The following is a 21,528-nucleotide window of genomic DNA, read 5'->3' as shown; positions in this document are numbered from 1 at the left end:
TCCCGTCCCTGCAGACCTTGGCAGCCATCTCTGTACACCTGCCTCGCACACCCTCCCTCCTGCCTCCTGGCCCGGCGCTCTCTCTTCTCAGCCCCTGCAGCCCCCACCAGGGTCTGTGCTGGGTCGGCCCTGGCAGCTCTTTCGAGGGCCCGGAAGCTCTGGGTCCCATCCGAGTTCTGCCAGGAACCCGCTTGGCTGGGCCAGCGCCCACAGTCGTCCACGCACACTGGTCAGCTCACACGCACCTCCGTCACCCCATCTCTGGGCCTTCCTCACGCCTGTCCTCCCCGCCCCGAGCTGCACCCGAGTCCAGTGCAGATGCAGCCGGGGTGGGGGTGCCCTGGGAGGTGTCCTTGGTGCCGTGACCATGGCGGGACCGCCCTGCAACTGGGCAGTATTGCCATGCTGCGGTCTGGACCCTCAGCTGCCACCCGTCTCCATGGCTGGTGCTCTCCCCCTCGGCCCCGTGTCCTCCCCCGGACCTGGCCCCTTCTCTGTGGCAGCTTAAGGCCACTGTGTGAGTGGGTGTGTACATGCAGGTGTGCGTGTGTGGGTGTGACAGTACACCGTGTGTACACGCACGTGTGACCTAGTGTACTGCATGTACATATGTGCGTGACTTGGTGCACTGTGCACATACACGCACGTGCATGTGTGTGACTCAGTGCACCATATGTGTATATGCAAGTGTGTGCACGTGTGACTTAGTACACTGTGTGTACGTGCGCGTGTGCATGGACCCCCCCTTCTCTGTCTGCTGATGCTGCAGGACTGGCACGGTCGGGCTGAGGGGGAGGCCAGAGCCTGCCCGGGTTGAATCCCCGCACCCTGTAGTGTGCCCTGAGCAGCACCCAAGACCAGGAGGCAGAACGCGGCGTGCGTGGGCCTGGCGTTGGTTTCCGTGCCTCCTCCCCTTGCTGCTGTCGCGAGTCGGGCTGCGTGTGGTGCCATGCTCACGCGCTGGTCACTGAGCCCTGCAGAGCCTCCTGCAGCCTCACCCACCGCCCCTGCCCCTCTCCTGGCTCTACCCGCCCTGGATGTGGGCCCCCCCTCGAGTAGACTGGCCCCGCATCCTGCATGCCACATCCTTTGTGCTGGCCCAGCTCTGGGACCGCCCAGGCCGAGCCCCACACAGGTCTCGGGCACCGGCAGAGCCCCTCGGACTTGATCAGCCTGGGGGAATCGCAAGGGGGGACCCTGGGGCCTGGTGTATGAGGCGTGTGTCCATGGGGGTCTGTGGGGTCTCGGGGCCACACTGGCTGAGCTCCACGCTCGGTCCTGGCCCTGCACTCAGGTCACTCCCACTGGTGCTCGGGAAGCCCTATGTGGTGCCAGGGACAGGGCCTCGCAGGCAGAGCTCCAGCCCGTCACATGGAGTTGGGGGCCACATCAGGCGGTGCTCAGGGCTGACTCCCGGCTCTGTGCTCGGAGCTCACTCCCGGCTCTGTGCTCGGGGCTCCTTCCTGGCGGGGCTCGGGGGTGGAACCGGGCTTCAGCGGCAGAGCCTGTGCGCAGCCCCGAGAGGGTGTGCGAGCCCATGTTGTCCTCTCCCTGCAGTGCTGACCTCGCTGCCCGCCCTGGCGGCGCCCCCCTCGGCGGCCAGCAAAGCCGTGTCGCCGGCGGTGCTGAGCGGGCTGGAGGTGCCGGAGCCGCGGAGCTGGCTGTACCTGGAGGAGATGGTGGACTCGCTGCTCAGCACCGCGCAGCAGCTGAAGACGCTGTTCGAGCAGGCCAGGCAGGCTGGCGCCTACCGAGACGGCGCCGGGGGCCCAGCCCGAGTCCCTGCGGACGCCGAGCGGAAGGAGGTAAGGGTGGACAGGGACGGGGCAGTGCCCGTTGACGGCGGGTCTGGGGCCGGGGCTGCTGGGCGTGGCCCGGAAACCAGCTTTCGTCGGTTCCTCTTTCCCGGGGTCAGAGGAAAGAGCTTTTCAGGTTCCTCCTGTCCTCCCACTTCCCTCCCGGGCCCCTGCTGTGTGCGCCAGGGCCTAGCACACAGGATACATGTGTGCGCCAGGGCCGCGGGCACATGGGGACACACACGTGTTCACTGAGGCTCACATATGTGTGCTTCAGGACTGCGACCACACGGGGGTACACGTGTGTTCACTGAGGCTCACATATGTGTGCTCCAGGACTGCGACCACATGGGGGTACACGCGTGTTCACTGAGGCTCACATATGTGTGCTCCAGGACCCGGCCCACATGAGGATACACACATGTTCACTGAGGTACATACATGTGATTTCCAGTGCCACAACCACATAGGGTCATACATGTGAACCAGGCCATGATCACATGGGGGAACACATATACGCTGAGGCTCACACGCGTGTGTGTGCACTGGGGTTGTGACCAAAGGGGGCTCACATGTGTTCACCGCCTGGCAGTCGCTTTCTGGTGGCCGCGCCCCTTATAGTGCTCACACATGTGTGCCTGTGGGTGCGTCTGAACATGGTTTTGGGCACCGGGAGGACAGAGGGAGGCTGTCTGGGTTGTGCTGGGTACATGTGGGCACCGGGGACTTGAACCCATGCCTGCAGGCTTGCAGGTCTCCTGGCACTGTGTGTCTGCAGGCCTCGTTCTGGGAACAGTGTGTCCACGCAGGGCCCCCGGGTTGGTCCTGATGGGTCTCTGCCAGCCACGCTCTGAGGAAGCTAGAGATGGTGTGTGTGAGCGTGCACGTGCGCGCATGCATGCATGCATGCCATGCCCAGGGGTGTTCGAGGTTACTCCTGTCTGCACCCAGGAATCACTTCTGGCTGTGCTTGCGGGGCCATGTGGGATGCTGGGGATCGGACACGGCTTGACTGTGTGCAAGGCAAACGCCCTCCCCGCTGTGCTATCGCTCAGGCTCCTAAAGAGATCATTTAAAGTGTTTTTGTGGGGCCGGAGCAATAGCCCAGCGGGGAGGGCGTTTGCCTTGCATGCGGCCGACCTGGGTTCGATTCCCAGCATCCCATATGGTCCTCTGAGCACTGCCAGGAGTGATTCATGAGTGCAGAGCCAAGAATAACCCCTGTGCATCGCCGGGTGTGACTCAAAAAGCAAAAAAAAAAAAAAAAAGTGTTTTTGTTTGTTTTTTGTTTTGGGGCCACACCTGGCACTGCTCCGGGCTCCCTTCTGGCTCTCTGCTCAGAGATCACTCCTGGGACTCGGGAGACCATCTGGGGTGCTGGAGATCGAACCCGCGTCATGCGCGTGCACGGCGAGCACCTCCCCACTGTGATGCCGCTCCAGCCCTTGGAGTGTTTTCTAAGACATGTAGTTCCTAGGGCAGGAGAGAGCACAGCGGGGAGGGCGCTGGTCTGCACACGGCCTGCCCAGGTTCGATCCCCACGTCCCATATGATTTCCCAAGTACCGCTAGGAGAAATTCCCGCGTGCAGAGCCAGAAATAACCCCTGAGCATCACAGGTGTGTGTGGCCCAAAAAAGCAGAAGCATAAAATTGTGGTTGTAGGGCTGGACCATGCCGTGGGCTGGCACTTCTTCCCTTGCACGCCTCTGGCTTCGGTCCCGGCACCGTGTACGCTTCTGCCCGTCAGGAGTCTGCCTGAGCATCGCTGGGTGTGACCCCCAAACTGGGACCCTGGGAGCCCCACTGTTCGGAAGCGGATCCAAACTCACACCTGAGCTCCGAGAGGAGGGGGAGCACGGGCGGGAAATGGGGTCTTCTTGCCCGGAGGTTGGCAGCTTTGGGGGCCCGGTGCTGGAGGGTCGGGGTGTGGCGGTGCCCACAGAGCCCTCTCGTCTCTTCTCGCGGTTGGCACCCGAGTCTGGCTGGCGTCTGCAGATCTGCGGGGCGGGCATGTGGCCGGGCCCCTAGCCGGACTTCCCTCTCGGGGCCCAGGAGGCTGTGTGGGCCTTCAGCCTTGGGGTCCCTCAAGGCTGGGACCTGCCAGAAGCCCAGGCCCCCAGGGAGCTCGAGCCTCGGGAGGGAGGCGCTGCCCTGCTGGTGGAGGGAGCGCCTGTGACCGTGCTCCCTGCCCCCGGGGTGGGGGGCTGTGACTGTGCTCCCTGCCCCTCGGGGGGGCTAGGGCGGTGCTCCCTTCTCTAGGGGGGCTGTGACAGTGCTCCCTTCTCTAGGGGGCTGTGACAGTGCTCCCTCTCTAGGGGCTGTGGCTGTGCTCCCTCTCTAGGGGGGCTGTGACAGTGCTCCCTTCTCTAGGGGGCTGTGACAGTGCTCCCTTCTCTGGGGGGGCTGTGACTGTGCTCCCTCTCCAGGGGGCTGTGACTGTGCTCCCTTGTCTAGGGGGGCTGTGATAGTGCTCCCTCTCTAGGGGGCTGTGACAGTGCTCCCTCTCTAGGGGCTGTGACTGTGCTCCCTCTCTAGGGGCTGTGACTGTGCTCCCCTCTCTAGGGGGTCTGTGGCTGTGCTCCCTCTCTAGGGGGGCTGTGACAGTGCTCCCTCTCTAGGGGGGCTGTGACAGTGCTCCCTCTCTAGGGGCTGTGGCTGTGCTCCCTCTCTAGGGGCTGTGGCTGTGCTCCCTCTCTAGGGGGCTGTGGCTGTGCTCCCTCTCTAGGGGGGCTGTGACAGTGCTCCCTTCTCTAGGGGGCTGTGACTGTGCTCCCTTCTCTGGGGGGGCTGTGACAGTGCTCCCTCTCTAGGGGCTGTGACTGTGCTCCCTTCTCTAGGGGGGCTGTGACTGTGCTCCCTCTCCAGGGGGCTGTGACTGTGCTCCTTTGTCTAGGGGGGCTGTGATAGTGCTCCCTCTCTAGGGGGCTGTGACAGTGCTCCCTCTCTAGGGGCTGTGACTGTGCTCCCTCTCTAGGGGCTGTGACTGTGCTCCCCTCTCTAGGGGGTCTGTGGCTGTGCTCCCTCTCTAGGGGGGCTGTGACAGTGCTCCCTCTCTAGGGGGGCTGTGACAGTGCTCCCTCTCTAGGGGCTGTGGCTGTGCTCCCTCTCTAGGGGGGCTGTGACAGTGCTCCCTCTCTAGGGGCTGTGGCTGTGCTCCCTCTCTAGGGGGGCTGTGACAGTGCTCCCTCTCTAGGGGCTGTGACTGTGCTCCCTTCTCTAGGGGGGCTGTGACTGTGCTCCCTCTCTAGGGGGGCTGTGTCTGTGCTCCCTTCTCTAGGGGCTGTGACTGTGCTCCCTCTCTAGGGGCTGTGGCTGTGCTCCCTCTCTAGGGGGGCTGTGACAGTGCTCCCTCTCTAGGGGCTGTGACTGTGCTCCCTTCTCTAGGGGGGCTGTGACTGTGCTCCCTCTCTAGGGGGGCTGTGTCTGTGCTCCCTTCTCTAGGGGCTGTGGCTGTGCTCCCTCTCTAGGGGCTGTGGCTGTGCTCCCTCTCTAGGGGGCTGTGGCTGTGCTCCCTCTCTAGGGGGGCTGTGACAGTGCTCCCTTCTCTAGGGGGCTGTGACTGTGCTCCCTTCTCTGGGGGGGCTGTGACTGTGCTCCCTCTCTAGGGGCTGTGGCTGTGCTCCCTTTTCTAGGGGGGCTGTGACAGTGCTCCCTCTCTAGGGGGGCTGTGACTGTGCTCCCTCTCTAGGGGCTGTGGCTGTGCTCCCTTCTCTGGGGGGGCTGTGGCTGTGCTCCCTCTCTAGGGGGGCTGTGACTGTGCTCCCTCTCTAGGGGCTGTGGCTGTGCTCCCTCTCTAGGGGGGGCTGTGACTGTGCTCCCTTCTCTAAGGGCTGTGGCTGTGCTCCCTCTCTAGGGGGTCTGTGGCTGTGGGCCTGGCGTGTCGCCTTTTTGGTCTGTCTTTCTGCTTTTCAGGTCCCCTAGGTGTGACCCTGCCCAGTTTCCCGGAGCCTGGCCGTCCTCGGTGCCCTTGTGGCTGTGTCACCCACACATCAGTTCCGTGCGTGCAGCTCACCCCGGGCGTGTGTGTGAGCGTGTGCAAGCGTGTGGGGGATGCGCATCTGTGTGGGCGTGTGCTCCGAGGGAGTCGGGAGCCGGGAGCCAGGGCTGGGGCTCCCCTGGGAAGTCTCGAGAATCATTAACTCCAGTAAGCGGGAAGTCATTTGGCGGGGCCTGTGGCCCCTGCCCTGGACTCCGTCCGCGCCCGCGAGCTTCCGTGTCTGTGGAGCAAGTGGCAGGGGGGACAGTGCTGGGGGGCCCGGGGGCGCCCCGCTCCCTGAGAGCCCCAGGGCCATGTGTGTATGGGGCCTGGGGTGCCAGTCCCGACTCCCCCTGCCCTGCCCATGCTGTGGGGGCTGCGGGTGAGCCTTCCCGAACCCTCTGCTCGGCTTGCCCAGCCAGAGGCGCCCGTTGAGGGCGTAGGAGCTGCCCCGTGCCCCTCGGCAGTTCCGGTCACTGCCCGGAGACCCTGCGGTGCAGGCGCCTCGCGCTGAGGACGGCCGTGCCGCAGGGGGCTGAGGGCGGGAGGCGCCCGCAGGGCCGCCTGGCACCAGGCCCGGAGACCGACAGGGCCCAGTGGGCCTCGGCTCCGGCTGGCGCGGGCGGGCGAGGGTGGCGGTGGGTCCGGGCGCTGCTTCCTCCTCTCACACGGCCACAGGTGTGCCCGGCCCCGCCGCAGCCGCTGGAGACAGCCCTGGGCGCCGGCGCTCTTCCCCTGTCCGTCCCCGCGGCCGTGCCCACGGCGCCCGGACGGGCCCATCGCGGTGGCCTTCCTGCTCCCGCCCGCTGCAGGGCCTCGGGGACTCCGCCACGCCGAGCCCAGCTGTGGGGAGACGCCTCGCCCCACGGGCCCCAGGAATCCGCCGCGAGCTGCGGAGGAAGCGAGAGAGGAAGTGCTGGCTCGGGTTTTGGATCCTGGCGGAACCGGGTGCCCCAAGGGGCCTTCGAGCCACACGGGGCGGAGGGGGGCGGTGGGGGGGCTGCCACACCCGCGGCCCGCCTGCCGGTTTAAGGCCTGCGACCGTCGCCTGCGGCTCTGCTGCCTGGAAACAAAATCCCTTGATCCTGGGCGGCTGCGGGCGACTCTAATCCGGGCTCCCCTGGCGCCGGGCTAGGCCGCTTCCCCCTCCCTCTCCCGGCCACACCCGTGGGGTCAGCCCGCAGGGGTCCCCAACTGCTGGGGGAAGGCCCGCAGCCCTCCCGGCCCCACCCACGGCCCCCCAGCTGCTCCTGGGCCCTGCGCAGCAGCCACCTCGCAGGGGCAGCCGTGGGGTCGGGGCCGGGCGGCAGCGGGGCAGGACGTGGCTCGGACCCCTGCACCGGCAGCGCCTGCCCGTGTCAGGACGCGGCTTCCTGGCCGCGCGAGCCCGGGGAGCAGGGTGGGCATAGTGGGCACGCCGGGCCAGCGGCTCCTGGCCTGTCGGGGGCTTGACCCAGAGCCCCGACTGTCAGGGGCGGAGGCGGCGGGCAGGGCTGGCGGGGGCTCCCGTGTTCCCTCCCCCGCGGCCACTGTCCTCCGCCCCTGCCCCGCCCGCCCTGCTGGGCCTCAGTTTCCCCGCTGGGGGGCCGGGCCCTCCTCTGCCGTCACCACATGTCTGTGTAGGGGTAAATCGTGGGGTCCCGGGAGCGGGGGCCGTGAGGCCTCACAGGGGGGTGCGGGTCTCGTGCTGAGGGCTGACCCTGTTGTGTCGGTGTCCCTGCAGCGGACCTGTGTCAACTGCGGCCGGGAGGCCCTGAGCGAGTGCACTGGCTGCCACAAGGTCCACTACTGCTCCACCTTCTGCCAGCGCAAGGTACTGGCGGGCGTGACGAGCTGCTGGGGGGAGGGGGCTGGGGTGGGGGTGGGGTGAGGGTGTGCTTGTGAGGGTGTCTGGGTGTCTGATGGTGTGGGGTGGGGTGAGGGTGTGCTTGTGAGGGTGTCTGGGTGTCTGATGGTGTGGGGTGGGGTGAGGGTGTGCTTGTGAGGGTGTCTGGGTGTCTGATGGTGTAGGGTGGGTGGGGGTGTGTTTGTGAGGGTGTCTGGGTGTCTGATGGTGTGGGGTGGGGGTGAGGGTGTGCTTGTGAGGGTGTCTGGGTGTCTGATGGTGTGGGGTGGGTGGGGGTGTGCTTGTGAGGGTGTCTGGGTGTCTGATGGTGTAGGGTGGGGCGAGGGTGTGTTTGTGAGGGTGTGGGGTGGGTGAGGGTGTATTTGTGAGGGTGTCTGGGTGTCTGATGGTGTGGGGTGGGTGAGGGTGTGCTTGTGAGGGTGTCTGGGTGTCTGATGGTGTGGGGTGGGTGAGGGTGTGTTTGTGAGGGTGTCTGGGTGTCTGATGGTGTGGGGTCAGGGTGAGGGTGTGCTTGTGAGGGTGTCTGGGTGTCTGATGGTGTGGGGTGGGGGTGGGGGTGTGCTTGTGAGGGTGTCTGGGTGTCTGATGGTGTGGGGTGGGGGTGGGGGTGTGCTTGTGAGGGTGTCTGGGTGTCTGATGGTGTGGGGTCGGGGTAAGGGTGTGCTTGTGAGGGTGTCTGGGTGTCCGATGGTGTGGGGTGGGTGAGGGTGTGCTTGTGAGGGTGTCTGGGTGTCTGATGGTGTGGGGTGGGCGTGCGTGTGAGGGGTTTGGTGGTGCTGATTGTCAGGGTGTCTGGGTTGTTGAGCCTGTGTGTGACTGTGAGGGTGGCTGTGGTTGTGGGGGGTACGTGTAAAGGTGTCTGTCGGTGTGAGTGTGAGGGTGCATCGACAGTGGCCTTTGAGGGTGCTGGGTGCTGGGGGGTGTGGTGAGGGTTGTGTTTATGGTTATGTGAGGGTGTCTGTCGGTGTAAGGATCTCTGGGTGTGGGGGTGTGAGGGTGTCTGGGTGTGTGTGGGCGTAGGGGGTGTGGAGGGTCTGTGACGGGGGTGTGCCACCCGGCCGTGTGTTGGGGGTAATGAGAGTGGGGTGTGTGCGAAGTGCTCACTCTGGGGTGCTCCCGGTGCCCCTCCACCTGCGGGTGCAGCTGGCTCGGATTGGTTTCGCTTTCCCGCCTGCCAGCCGCGGCGGCCAGTTGCTGTTTCCTGCCGTCGTCCTCAGCCCACAGCCTGCCTTGTTCCCACGGGGTGGGACAGTGGCGCCACGCCCCTGTGACCGGAGGGCTGCGCCATGGCCTCTGTGCCCAGGGTGGGGGGCTGTGGGTCACGGGGGGTTGCATCTCGCCGTGATGGAACCTTCCAGACTCCTCCGGGGGTTGTTGGGCAGTGCTGGGTCCCGGCCCGGCGGCCCTGAGTGGTTCTGGCGCTCTGGGGGGTGACGTGGCCCCCAAGTCCCGTGTTTCCCTGCACAGGCAGCTGCATGCGCTTCCCCGTCCTGAGCCCCACAGGCAGTGCTCAGGGCTGGGACCGGCGGGGCCGCGTGCAGGACAGCGCTGTGTCCCCGCGCTTGCCCCCGCCGGCGGGAACCTGCATCCCGAGGTGGGATTCACACTTGGTTCTTGCTAACCGGGTTTTGGCAGGGTGACCTGTCGTCAGAGGGTCACGGTGTTGGTCTGACAGGTCCCAGTTCCCTGCGGCGGGCAGGGGGCTCGCGCCCGTCCGTCTGTCCTCGGTATCTGCCCACAGCCCCAGCTCTCACGCTGCTTTCTTTTTTTTTTTTTTTTTGCTTTTTGGGTCATACCCGGCGATGCTCAGGGGTTACTCCTGGCTCTGCACTCAGGAATTACTCCTGGCAGTGCTTGGGGGACCCTATGGGATGCCGGGGATCGAACCCGGGTCGGCCGCGTGCAAGGCAAACGCCCTCCCCGCTGTGCTATCGCTCCGGCCCCTCACGCTGCTTTCTGCTCCTGTTTCCTGTCACCCACTTCCGCCTGGCCTTGTGGGGGGACAAAGTCCCTCGGTTGCCCTCCTCTTTGCCGGCCCCACTGGCTCCCCTGGAGTCCCCCGCAGGCACCCGCTGCCCTGCATGGCTGCCCTTCTCCCCACCCACGTGCTCTTGGAGTTCCCGGGCACCTGTCGGTTCTGATATCCGTGGGGCCTCCTGGGCCCCTGGCGGGGGTTCGGGGCTCCCGTTTCCACTCTGGCCAGACAAAGGTGTTTCCTGGCACTGGGGGTCACCGCTGAACACAGGCTCCATGCCCACTGTCCTGCTGCGGCCTCCATGGACAGGGGACAGGAACACGCTCTCTGCTCCTGTCCCTTAGTTTGCACTGTACACTGTCGTCCTGTTGCTCATCGATTTGCTCGAGCGGGCACCAGTAGGGTCTCCATTGTGAGACTTGTTGCTACTGTTTTTGGCATATCGAATACGCCCTGGGTAGCTTGCCAGGCTCTGCCGTGCGGGTGGGATACTCTGTGGTTTTTTTTTCTCTTTTATTTTTTTTTTTATTAATGAATCACCGTGAGGTATAGCTACAAACTTATGAACTTTCATGTTTGCATTTGGTTTACATCCCTCCACCGGTGCCCATTCTCCCCCGCCAATGTTTCCAGTATCCCTCCCACCACCCCCACCCCAACCCCCAGCAGGTGGGACACTCTTGGTAGCTTGCCGGGCTCTCCGAGAGGGATGGAGGAATTGAACCCGGGTGGGCTGCGTGCAAGGCAAACGTCCTACCCACTGTGCTATTGCTCCAGTTGTCCCCTAGTTTAAACTGGCTAAACTTGTTTGGCCCAAGGGCCTGTCCCAGCCTAGGATGTTGACTAGGGGATGATTGGGACAGTTTCCCACAGGTTTTTATCATTTTTTCTTTTGGCTCCTTTCCCTGAATTTCATGACTTTTCTTCCACTTTTTCCAGACAAAGAGGCCAGGTTTTAATTTGGTTTTATTCTTTTCTTTTCTCTCTTTTCTCTCTCTCTCTTTCTTTCTCTCTTTCTTTCTTTCTTTCTTTCTTTCTTTCTTTCTTTCTTTCTTTCTTTCTTTCTTTCTTCCTCTCTTTCTTCCTTTTTCTTTCTTTTCGTTCTTTTGGTGGGCTACACCTGACAGTGCTCAAGGCTTAGTCCCACCTCTGTGCTCGGGGATCACTCCTGGCCGTGCTCAGAGAACCATACGGATGCCGAGGATTGAACCTGGGTCGACTGAGTGCCAAGCAAGTGCACTGCCTGCTGTACATTTCTCTGGCCCTTTTATCTGTTTTTTGTTCCGTTTTGGGACCACACCTGGTGGTGCTCTGGCTCAGTGCTCAGGGTTTGCTCTGGCGGTGCTGGGGGAAGCATGCAGCTGGACACTGGACCTCGCATATGCAGACCACGGAATCGCCCACCCAGCGCACCTCCCAGCCCTGAGTCCAGGAGCTAAATGAGGCTCACAGGGGCAGGTCTGTTTTTGCTTTCCTCAGAATAAACAACCCGCAGCAGCTTGGTCGGTCTCTCAGTGCAAGTCACTCCGGAGGAGCTTCTAGAGTCTGGGTAGGGCTTGGAGGGGGCTGTGGGGAGAAGTAGGAGGAAGTGGGGGCCCCTCGCACCAGGGCAGTGTTTGGGGTTCAGGCAGTTGGCGCCATTGAATTTGATCTGGAGCTGATCCCCAGAGTGAACGCGCCGCAGGGGCAAGGGTGGAGTCTGGTAGAATCAGGGGCGGAGTCTGGTGTGATGGGGGCGGGGTCTGGTGTGATGGGGGCGGAGTCTGGTAGAATCGGGGGCGGAGTCTGGTGTAATGGAGGCGGAGTCTGTGGTAGAATCAGGGGCAGAGTCTGGCGTAATGGGGGCGGGGTCTGCGGTAGAATGGGGCGGAGTCTGGTAGAATGGACTTAATCTTGGTGTGATACCGGGCAGGTTTTGCCATAGAAGGGGGTACATTATGCTGGTTTGCTTAGAGAAGCCCGTTGTGGTTTTTTTGTTTTGTTTTGTTTTTGCTTTTTGGGTCATACCTGGCGATGCACAGGGGTTACTCCTGGCTCTGCACTCAGGAATCACCCCTGGCGGGTGCTCAGGGGACCATATGGGATGCTGGGAATCGAACCCGGGTCGGCTGCATGCAAGGCAAACGCTCTATCCGCTGTGCGATTGCTCCAGCCCCTAGAGAAGCCCGTTTTAAGGACAGGGCAGCATGGTGAGTTTCCGTTTTCTCTGACATCTCTGGTCCATGAAAAGGCGCTTTCGTCACGGGGTGTGGAAAGCATAAGAGATACTGGGTGGACCATACAGGATACCTAGTTGCCTCTCGTGCCCATGTGGGGGCATGTGACCAGGCTTTCTGCATACCTGTGTCTGCCCAGGGAGGTGCAGGGGCTAATGGAGGCACAGGACTGAATGGGGGAACTGCGTCTGTGCATGTGTTTGTGTGTGTGCGCGTGTGTTTATGAAGCTGTGGTGGTGGGGAGGCTGTGTGTGCGGTGCGGGGGCTGGGAGGGAGGGGAGGCTGTTTGTGCAGGGCTGTGGGGAGAGAGGCTGTGTGTGCAGGACTGGGGAGGAGAGGCTGTGTGTACGGGGCTCGGGGGAGGCTGTGTGTGCGGGGCTCCATGGGGGATGCTGTGTGTGCAGGGCTGGGTGGAGGCTGTGTGTACCGGGCTGGGGGGAGGCTGTGTGTGCGGGGTTGGGGGGAGGCTGTGTCTGTGGGGCTCCATGGGGGATGCTGTGTGTGCAGGGCTGGGTGGAGGCTGTGTGTACCGGGCTGGGGGGAGGCTGTGTGTGCGGGGTTGGGGGGAGGCTGTGTGTGCGGGGCTGGGGGGAGGCTGTGTGTGTGGGGTTGAGGGGAGGCTGTGTGTACGGGTCTGGGTGGAGGCTGTGTGTGTGGGATTGGGGGGAAGCTGTGTGTGCGGAGCTCCATGGGGGATGCTGTGTGTGCAGGGCAGGGGGGAGGCTGTGTGTACAGGGCTGGGGGGAGGCTGTGTGTGTGGGGTTGGGGGGAGGCTGTATGTGTGGGGTTGGGGGGAGGCTGTGTGTGCGGGGCTCCATGGGGGATGCTGTGTGTGCAGGGCAGGGGGGAGGCTGTGTGTACGGGGCTCAGGGGAGGCTGTGTGTGCGAGGCTTGGGGGGAGGCTGTGTGTACGGGGCTCCATGGGGGAGGCTACGTGTGTGCAGGGTGTGTGCAGGCTTCTTACACGCTGCGTGCCAGAACACATCTCCCCTGCAGCTAAGCGGGCTCCCCGTGCCCGTGTCCCCCTTTCAGGACTGGAAGGATCACCAGCACGTGTGTGGCCAGGCCACGGCAGTCGCTGTGCAGGCGGACGACGTCCACGTCACTGAGGGTGTCATGGAGAAGGTGCCCGTGTGAAGCGTGGCGGCTGTGCCCCGGGAGGACTTGGGGAGTTGAGAAAGGGAGAACTTGCTGGCCAAGTTACCAACAGACTCTCAGGGTGCCGCACCCCGGCAGGGGAGGGGCTGCGCCCGGCATCCAGCCACGTGCTCCACATGTGTCCCCGCAATAAAGTGTGGACCCGTCCCCTGCGTGCCTGCTCCTCCTTCGGGCCTCCCCGGGGCTTACGGGGCACCTGGGCCTGCTGAACGCCTCCAGCATGTGGAAAGGCCCAGTTTCCCCGCCCCACGGGGGTGTCACGCTGGCCCCTCCTCAGTCAGTCTGCTCCTGGGGTGACAGGCGGGCGCCTCCAAACGCCCTGTGCCGGGCCCGCCTGCCCTCCCTCCTCCGGGCCTCAGCCCGCAGCTATCCGGGGCTTTCCTACGCCAGCTTAGGGGGTTCTCATCCTGTCCCCACCTGTGCTCAGGTGCTCTGGGATTCAGACCAGCGACCCTGGTGCCCGAATGACCCACAGGGCACTGCCTCTCAGCCTGCTGCTTGCGGCAGACATGGTGGCCTGGCCCCTGGGGCTCAGCTCTGCAGAGGCCTCTGCCGCCCCCCCTCCTGTAGAACACAAGTGGGGCCGGGCCGGTGAGCCGTGGGCCGAGTGGGGCAGCAGAGGCCTCCTGGTCACTAGACCGGCCCCTGCAGATGTTGGCATGGCCTGGCCCAGTCCCTTGCATGTGGGATGGAGCAGGGAGTGCCATGGGGGAGCGGAGGTGTCCTGGCCACTCCGGGTGCCAGGGGGCAAGTGTCCTGGCCACTCTGGGTGCCGGGGGACGAGTGTCCTGGCCACTCCGGGTGCCGGGGGGCGAGTGTCCTGACTGTTCAGTGCCATGCAGTGAGCAGAGGTGTCCTGGCTGCTCCCAAGCCCAGCTGGTGGCAGCGCTGGGGATTCTGCCCACATACAGCACTGAGGGGACAGTGACGGGACAGGAGTTGGACAGACCCCACAGGCCTCCACAGTGATGAAGCCTCGGTGGCCCCCAGAACCTCAGCCTCTGAGTGGGTCTGAGGCTAGCCTTGCTGAGGCTCCCCGGTGAGGCGCCCAAGTGCTCATGGCCCAGCCTGGGGCCACCCGCAGGGTCAGCAGCAGGCCATGTCCCTGCACCCCAGGAGGCTCCTCTAAGTATCGGGCTCAGCATGAATGCTACAGAGCGTCCCACACACCAGGACCTCCAAGGAGGGGGGCAGAGGGTCTCCTCAGGGGACTGGGCACACACACCTCGTGCTAGGCCATGTCCCCGACACCCACACTGGGACTGGGCTGGTGGGGCCAGAGCTGCCTCTCATCCCCAGGGTGGGGTGCAGGGAGCTGGGGCTGGCTCCCCACCTCTCGGCACCTGTTCAAATGGTGAGGGGCTCCCCCTGGGCCCCCAGGACCAGCCCCAGGCCTCTGTCCTACCAAGAAGGAGCAGTGCCAGCTTGGTGGTCTCTGCGGGCTGGGGGCACCTACCAGAGCAAAGGGGCAGGCGGCCGACAGCTCTCCGGGGTCAGCAGCGCAGGCCCAGGGTCCTGCGGAAGACGCGCCGGAACTCGGAGTTGAAGGCGGTGTAGATGAGTGGGTTGAGCGCGCTGTTGACGTAGCCCAGCCAGGTGACGGCACTGACCAGGCGCGGGGGCACGGCGCAGGCGGGACAGAGCGCGCGGGTGGTGTGCACCACGAAGAAGGGCGTCCAGCACAGCAGGAAGGCGCCTGCGGGCGGCGCGCGTGAGCCCCTGCGCACCCCCCTGCCCCCGCCCCCCACCCCGCCGCCCCGCCCGGCCCGCGACCCACCGACCACCACGGGCAGGACCCTCATGGCCTTGCGCTCCCGGCCCGGGATGCCGGCGCGCCGCTCCGCGCGGGCGGGCGGCGGGGGCGATGCGCAGTCGGGGGCGCGGGGCGCGGGGCCCCGCAGCTTGGTGCGGCGCGTGACCTCGCGGCGCCGCAGCCCCCGGAATGTGGCCCAGTAGAGCAGCAGCATGAGCGGGCAGGGCAGGAAGAAGGAGCACACGGACGAGAAGACCACGTAGGCGCGGTCCTCCAGGCGGCACACGGCGGGGTCGCGGCCGCGCACGTCGTTGAGGCCGCAGAGCACCGGCGCGGCCACCGCCGCGGCCAGCAGCCACGTGGCGCCGATGAGCAGCAGTGGCCGCGCGGCCCCGCCCCGCTGGCTGTAGCGCAGGGGCAGCGCCACGGCCACGAACCTGCGGGACGGAGCGCGACAGGTTAGGGGCGTGGGGTGTCCGCGCGGAGGAGGGCGGGGCGGGGCCCACCTGTCCACGCTGATGGCGCACAGGTTGAAGATGGAGGCGGTGCACAGCAGAACGTCCATGGCCATAAGGGCGTCGCAGAGGCGGGGGCTCCACAACCACACGCCCCCCTGGACCTGGAGGGGCCGCAGAAGGCCGTGGACATTAGCCCCGGCACCCGGGCCCGCTCTCTGACCTGACCCTCACTTTTTTGTTTTTGGGGCCACAGCCGGCTGTGCTCGGGGCTTACTGCTGGCGGGGCGCTGGGGACCCCGTGGGGTGCCGATGGAACCTGGTCTGCACGTGAGGCAAGCGCCCTGCCTGCTGCACTGCTGCTCCGGCGGGCGGGGTGGGGTACGCACGGGGTGGGAGCCCATGACAACTGCTCCCAGGAGGTGGGGTTCAGGCAGCAGGTGGGACCCGCACCCACATCCCAGGGTGTCGCATCACAGGTAAAGTGAGAGCAAACACCACTGTCCCAGGACAAAGAGGCGCAGGGGGGCGTGGGGAGGACAAGCGCGTAGGCCCTGGGCCCGCTAAATCCCCTCCTGCTTACTCGTGGGATTAGCAGATTAGGCTGCTGCAGGTGTTGTGTTCCGACGCTTCCGGCCAGCCCCTCCGACACACTTCCACCTTAAGACCCCTCCCCAAGCCTGGCGAGCAGACACCCTGCAGAACCCATGCAAGGGCCTGAGCTTATGCGGGGTGTGGGTCACACCCCAGCCCGCACCCCACAGTGAAACGATACCGCCACCCCCGTGGCCAGTCAGTCTGCGGCCTCAGCTCCTAGTGTGCCGTGGCCGGGGTCCCCCGGGACCCGGGCCCAGCGAGGGGGCCTGTGACCTGTGTCTGGGGTCCCTGCTGGCCTGCAGGACAGAGCGGGCGGGCCGGGGTGGAGGGCAGGTCCGCTCACCTCCGAGTAGACGAAGAGCGGCAGCACGAGGAGGGCCAGTAGGAGGTCGGCGGCCGCAAGGCTGAGGACGAAGTAGTTGGTGGGCGTCTGCAGGGCGCGCGCGGCCGCCACGCCCGCGCACACTAGCGAGTTGCCGGCCAGCACGGCGCCGATGAGCAGCACGCCCCCCGCCAGCGCCGCCGCCTCCGCCGGCCCGGCCTCGGCTCCCGGGCCGCTGCGGTTCTCCATGGCCCAGGGCGCCCAGCACCGGGAACAGCGCTAAGGTCGCGCCCCCTCCGAGTCCTTCGGGCCACGTCCCGGAGCCCCGCCCCGACCCCGCCCCCAGCGCAGACGCCCCGCCCCCGAAGGCCCGCCCGGTTTCTCTGCCGCCCCGCCCCTCTAGGCACCGCCCCGTCCCCCAGTGCAGACGCCCCGCCCCACGTTCCGGGGCCCCGCCCGCGGCTTCCCGCCCGCCCCGCCCCCCTCGGCCCCGTTCCTGGAGCCCCGCCCCCGGTTTCCCGGCCGCCCCGCCCCTCTAGGCCCCGCCCGCGTTCCAGAGCCCCGCCCCCAGAGACCTGAGCCCCGTCCCTCCCCTGGAGTCCCGCCCCAGCTTCTCTGCCGCCCCACACTTCTAGGCTCCGCCTCTGGTGCATACGCCCCGCCCCGCGTTCTGGAACCCCGCCCCCAAAGTCCTGTACCTGCCGTCCCGCTCCTCTAGGCACCGCCCCGTCCCCAGTGCAGACTCCCAGTCCCCCTAGGCCCCGCTCCTGGAGCCCCGCCCCCGGCTTCTCGGCCGCCCCGCCCCTCTGGGCCCCGCCCGCGTTCCAGAGCCCCTCCCCTAGAGGCCTGACCTCTGTCCCTCCCCTGGATTCCGCCCCTCTAGGCTCCGCTCCGCCCCTCGTTCTGGAGCCCCGCCCCCAAAGTCCTGTACCTGCCTCCCCGCCCCTCTAGGCTCCGCCCCGCCCCCCCCCCCCCCCCCCCCCGTCCTAGAGCCCCAACTGCTTGACACCCCAGCGTCCCAGCCCTGGCCGTGGCGAAGGGGCCTCCTCTGCCGGCCCTTCTGTGCCTCACCGGCTCCCGCAGTGACTGCAGACCCCAGGCCCACGCTGTGCCGCAGCCCCAGGAAACGCTTCACACTCCTGCCCAGGAACTCGCTTTGTGGTTTAATGAGAAATGGGAGCCACCTTACCAGAGTGCCCGTCACACAGCAAAGAAGAGCCCCCAAATGAGACCCCTCAGGGCAGAGGGGTATCACAGGGCTTAAGACGGCTGAATCATTTCAATCCGGCACCCCATTGGGTCCCCCAAGCCCTGCCAGGAGGATCCCTGAGCAGAGGAATAAACCATGATCACTGCTGTGTGACCCCCAAACCAAAATAAGATAGAATAAAATGTATGTGGATAAATAAAAATATATATAATTAGTCAAACAATTTTGAAAATGAAAAATAAACTTGGAGGAATCGTATGACATCTGCACCATAAAAGGAGCTCTCACTAATCCGAAAATGAGAAAAAAACAGGGATCCGAGAGATAGTACAGTGGACAGGAAGCTTGTTTCACATGCGATTTACCCAGGTTTGATTCCTGGCACCCTATATGGTCCCCTGTACTCTGCCAGGAGTGATTCCTGAGTGCAGAGTCAGAATTAATTTCTAAGTAACACTGGGTGTGGTCCCCAAACAAAACAATAAGAGGTCGAAGGCAGGGCTGGATAGATAGTCCAGGAGATGAGGCACGAGCCTGGCATGCAGCTGCGTTGGTTGACCCAGGTTCAGTCCCGGAACTGCCAAGTCCCTCAGTACCCTCCTGAGCACAGAGCCAGGAACAGCCTTTGAGCACGCCGGCACCCCCCCCCGCTCTCCAAAACACACCAACCAATAACGACAGCTACAAAGGAAGAGGAGGGAGAGAAGGAATAAAATAAAGTATTAAATAAGCAATACAATGAAATAGAATGTTGTGTGGGGGCCACACCAGTGGCGCTCAGCGCTCTGTGCTCAGGACTCACCCTGGCCTGGCTCGGGGTCACAGAACCTCCAGATAAGGCCAGAGTCGTGCCAGCTGTCCTATCTTCGGCCCCAGAGAGAACATCTTTAAGAAAATTCAGGGCTGGGGCTGGAGCAATAGCACAGCAGGGAGGGCGTTTGCCTTGCACTCGGCCAACCTGGGTTTGATTCCCAGCATCCCATATGGTCCCCTGAGCACTGCCAGGGGTGATTCCCGAGTGCAGAGCCAGGAGTGATCACTAGGCATTGCCGGGTGTGACCCAAAACGCCAAAAAAAAAAAAAAAATCAGGGCTAACTAAGACTCTCCTGAAGGGCAGCCAGGTAAAGGATTTGCTGTTAGGATGAAGACATGAAGTTATCCGCTAACTCAGGGGATCATGGGCTGGGACTCAGGGGTCATGCATGAGATCTGGGTTCTCTCCCTAGCACAGCTCAGGTAGGTATGAACACAGGCAACTCGACCTGGCATCCCCAGGAGCCCAGCGCTGGTTTCCAGCCAAGCTGACCCGCAAGACGAGTGGGGGCAGGACGGGCAGTGGCCTGGGGGCCGCTGTGGGCACTCACAGCATGGACCCCACATCCCGTCCAGGGGTGGGCCACAGCCAGCGGTGCTCAGGACCCATTCCTGGTGGGGCCCAGGAGAGTCTATGCAGGGCCGGAGATCAAACCCCGTCTGCCCGCTCCCTTCCCCTGAGACAGTACACATTCAGTGCCTGGCCGGGAGTTCATTTGGAAGAACTGCCACTGGGGGCTGGAGGGGAGGGTGAGGGAGAGCCTTGCTTGCTTCCACAAGTGGGACACACGGACACACGAGGATTCCGCTCGGACACTGAGCACTTCCCTACCCCCTCCAGTGTGAGTGGCCGAGGTCCCCCTGGGCTGCGTCTTTCTGTGTCCTATCTCCTGCCACGGCTCTCCACCCTGAGTGTGCCACCGTTTCTCTGCCCTGGGAATGGAAATCTCGCCCTCACTATGTGTCCTGACTAGAGATTCTTTTCTGAGGCATGAGGCAAGCACCTGGATGTGGGTGACCAGGATGAGGTCGTCAACTGTCTGCAAATTCTTCCCCTTTGGTGTCCCTGGTGTGCAATGAAAATGCACATATGAAAATAAGTTCTGCCTGGAGAGATACACAGCAGGTATCTCTCCAGGGCGCTTGCCAGCACACGAGCAACCTGGGTTCAACCCCTGGCACCGCGTAGGGTCCCCCAAGGCCCACCAAGGTGATCTCTGATCTTAAAGCCTGAGCACCACTCGGTGTAAAAAAGAAGGATGGAGGGGCGGAAGGGAGGAAGGAAGGAAGGAAGGAAGGTAGGAAAGTAGGAAAGGATGGAAAGAAGGAAGGGAAGAAGGAAGGAAGGATGAAAGGAAGGAAAGAAGGAAGGAAAGAAGAACGAAAGGAAGGAAAGAAGGAAGGAAGGAAGTGAAGAAGGAAGGATGGAAGGACAGAAGGAAGGAAGGAAGGAAGGATGGACAAAAGGAAGGAAAGAAAGAAGGATGGAAGGAAGGATGGAAAAAAAGAAGGATGGAAGAAAGAGAAAAAGGAAGTAACAGAAGAAGGAAGGAGGGAAGGATGGAAGGAAGGGAGGAAGGAAGGAAGAGGGAGGGAAGGAAGAACAAAAGGAAGGAAGGAAGGAGGGAAGGAAGGATGGAAGGAAGGATGGAAGGAAGGAAGGAAGGAGGGAAGGAAGGATGGAAGGAAGGATGGAAGGAAGGAAGGAAGGAAGGAAGGAAGGAAGGAAGGAAGGAAGGAAGGAAGGGAGGGAGGGAGGGAGGAAGGAAGGAAGGAAGGAAGGAAGGAAGGAAGGAAGGAAGGAAGGAAGGAAGGAAGGAAGGAAGGGGGAGGGAAGGAAGAACAAAAGAAGGAAGGAAGGAAGGAAGGAAGGAAGGAAGGAAGGAAGGAAGGAAGGAAGGAAGGAAGGAAGGAAGGAAGGAGGGAGGGAGGGAGGGAGGGAGGGAAGGAAGGAGGGAGGAAAGGATGGAAGGCGGACTCTTTTCAGGGGGGCCACTCTTCAGCTGTGCCAAAGGGTTCCTCCTGGCTCTGCATTCAGGAATCACTCCCGAGTACTGGACTACGGCTCTGGCCCCAACTAGAAAGTTCTTTGCTTGTGAGGGCCCTGGGCTGGGCCTGTGACCGGCAAGGCACTAGCCTGTGGGTTTGAGAAATGGTTCCACGGCTTCTGGGGGGTCTGAGAGGCTCGGGCTGGGGCGGTCTCCGCCCGGCGGTGCTCAGGGGCCCTCTGGGGCTCTGGGATGGCACCCCCCTCCCCCGAGACGGTGGCCTGAGCTGGGTCTGGCGCCTGGAGGGCCCCGCGGGAGAGACCGCAGTGGGCAGGACGCGGGCGGGGCGCGCGGGCGGCGCGCGGGATCCGGCGCCCAAATCCTTATTGACCGCCCGTGGCCGGCGGGCGCCACCGTGGCGCGGGGACAGCTGCGGGGGGCGGCCTCGGGCGTCCGGCGATCGATGGGGGGCCCGGCTATAAAGCGCGCGCGGCCGCGGCCCCGGCACCGCCCGCACCATGACGGCCCGGCCGCTGCCGCTGCTGCTGCTGCTGCTGCTGGGGGGCGCCGCGGCCCGGCCCGGCCCGCCCAGGCAAGGCCCCGGGCCGGGGGTGGGGGGCCCGGGCGCCCCCGCCCCGCTCACGCGCCCCTCTGCCCGCAGGCCCCCGCGGCACTCGGACGGGATGTTCACCAGCGAGCTGAGCCGCCTGCGCGAGAGCGCGCACCTGCAGAGGCTGCTGCAGGGCCTGGTGGGCAGGCGCAGGTGGGCAGCGCGGGCGGGCAGGCGGGCGGGGCCCGGGCCAGGCCAGCGTCGTGCGGCGGCCTCCGCGACCGGACCGGCTGCCACGGGGTTCCTCACATCTGCCATGTCCCGCCCCCGACTCCAGGACTAACTCTGATTTGGGGTGGGGGGCAGCGAGCCGGACCCAGAGAACAGCACGGCCTGGCCCCAGCCTGCCGAGGAGCAGGTCCTCTTGCTGTGGACCGACTCGCCCGCCCTGCTGGCCTGGTGAGGTGGCCGGGACCCCGCCCCGCCCCAGCCCCGTCCCCAGCCCCGCCCCGCCTTGCCCGGGACCCCCGCCCCCCTCTGTGCCCCAAAGCCCCAGGCTCCTGCACCCCCTCACCCTCACACCCAAGACCCCCCGTCCTTCAGCAACCTAGTCCCCCTAGCACCCATCACCAGCAGCAGTTGGTGGGGGGCACCCAGGAGCCCCCACCTGAGCAGAGCCGGGGCTCCTGCCCCCCAAACCCCTTGTGTTGTCAGGAGGCCGCTGAGGAGCCTGGAGCTGACCCGCGGCCCGAGGCGTGGAGTGCAGGCCCCGGTTCCCGTGCCAGAGGAGCCCGTCCGCCGCCTGTGACGCTGCAGCCCGAAGGCTGATCCGGGAAGGGGAGGGAGGAAGAGGGGGCGCTGCCCTTGGCAC

At 64.5% G+C, this 21,528-nt stretch overlaps 3 protein-coding genes across 4 annotated transcripts in view; 2 read left to right on the top strand and 1 right to left on the bottom strand.

Annotated features, from left to right (window-relative positions):
- DEAF1 (DEAF1 transcription factor) overlaps positions 1-13,121 on the top strand; it is a 19,844-nt gene extending 6,723 nt beyond the window's left edge. The window contains exons 10-12 of the mRNA XM_004603127.2: positions 1,558-1,805; positions 7,497-7,586; positions 12,843-13,121. Coding sequence (XP_004603184.2) covers positions 1,558-1,805; positions 7,497-7,586; positions 12,843-12,947 — 443 coding nt within the window. The 3' untranslated portion in view covers positions 12,948-13,121. The remainder of the gene's footprint in view (positions 1-1,557; positions 1,806-7,496; positions 7,587-12,842) is intronic.
- Positions 10,755-20,627, bottom strand: DRD4 (dopamine receptor D4). The gene is made up of 7 exons (XM_055143842.1): positions 20,522-20,627; positions 16,503-16,591; positions 16,117-16,299; positions 15,228-15,340; positions 14,746-15,158; positions 14,425-14,664; positions 10,755-11,160 (listed from the first exon to the last, which is right to left on the bottom strand). The coding sequence occupies exons 1-6, from the start codon at positions 20,625-20,627 to the stop codon at positions 14,462-14,464; spliced, it is 1,107 nt and encodes a 368-aa protein (XP_054999817.1). The 3' UTR covers positions 10,755-11,160; positions 14,425-14,461.
- SCT (secretin) lies at positions 20,426-21,528 on the top strand. Of its 2 annotated transcripts, none has more exons than XM_055143187.1 (4): positions 20,426-20,699; positions 20,769-20,870; positions 20,995-21,116; positions 21,372-21,509. In XM_055143187.1, the coding sequence occupies exons 1-4, from the start codon at positions 20,626-20,628 to the stop codon at positions 21,380-21,382; spliced, it is 309 nt and encodes a 102-aa protein (XP_054999162.1). In that variant the 5' UTR covers positions 20,426-20,625; the 3' UTR covers positions 21,383-21,509. The 2 variants fall into 2 exon arrangements, with proteins under 2 accessions (XP_054999162.1, XP_054999161.1); XM_055143186.1 differs by having other exon boundaries at positions 20,433-20,699; positions 21,024-21,116; positions 21,372-21,528.

Source organism: Sorex araneus, chromosome 6 (assembly GCF_027595985.1).
Source record: "Sorex araneus isolate mSorAra2 chromosome 6, mSorAra2.pri, whole genome shotgun sequence".
Classification (NCBI taxonomy): domain Eukaryota; kingdom Metazoa; phylum Chordata; class Mammalia; order Eulipotyphla; family Soricidae; genus Sorex; species Sorex araneus.
This window is presented reverse-complemented; position numbering and strand designations above follow the sequence as displayed.

What these genes read in the sequence shown, in the direction of transcription:
- SCT (XM_055143186.1), top strand. Translation starts at nt 20,626, where the DNA reads ATGACGGCCCGGCCGCTGCCGCTGCTGCTGCTGCTGCTGCTGGGGGGC. An exon ending in GCCCGGCCCGGCCCGCCCAG is followed by an intron (nt 20,700 to 20,768) that starts GCAAGGCCCCGG and finishes CTCTGCCCGCAG; the next exon opens with GCCCCCGCGGCACTCGGACG. An exon ending in TCGCCCGCCCTGCTGGCCTG is followed by an intron (nt 21,117 to 21,371) that starts GTGAGGTGGCCG and finishes TTGTGTTGTCAG; the next exon opens with GAGGCCGCTGAGGAGCCTGG.
- DRD4 (XM_055143842.1), bottom strand. Translation starts at nt 20,627, where the DNA reads ATGGTGCGGGCGGTGCCGGGGCCGCGGCCGCGCGCGCTTTATAGCCGG. An exon ending in GCAGCTGTCCCCGCGCCACG is followed by an intron (nt 16,592 to 20,521) that starts GTGGCGCCCGCC and finishes GCGGGGCTCCAG; the next exon opens with GAACGGGGCCGAGGGGGGCG. An exon ending in CGCTCTTCGTCTACTCGGAG is followed by an intron (nt 15,341 to 16,116) that starts GTGAGCGGACCT and finishes CGGCCCCTCCAG; the next exon opens with GTCCAGGGGGGCGTGTGGTT.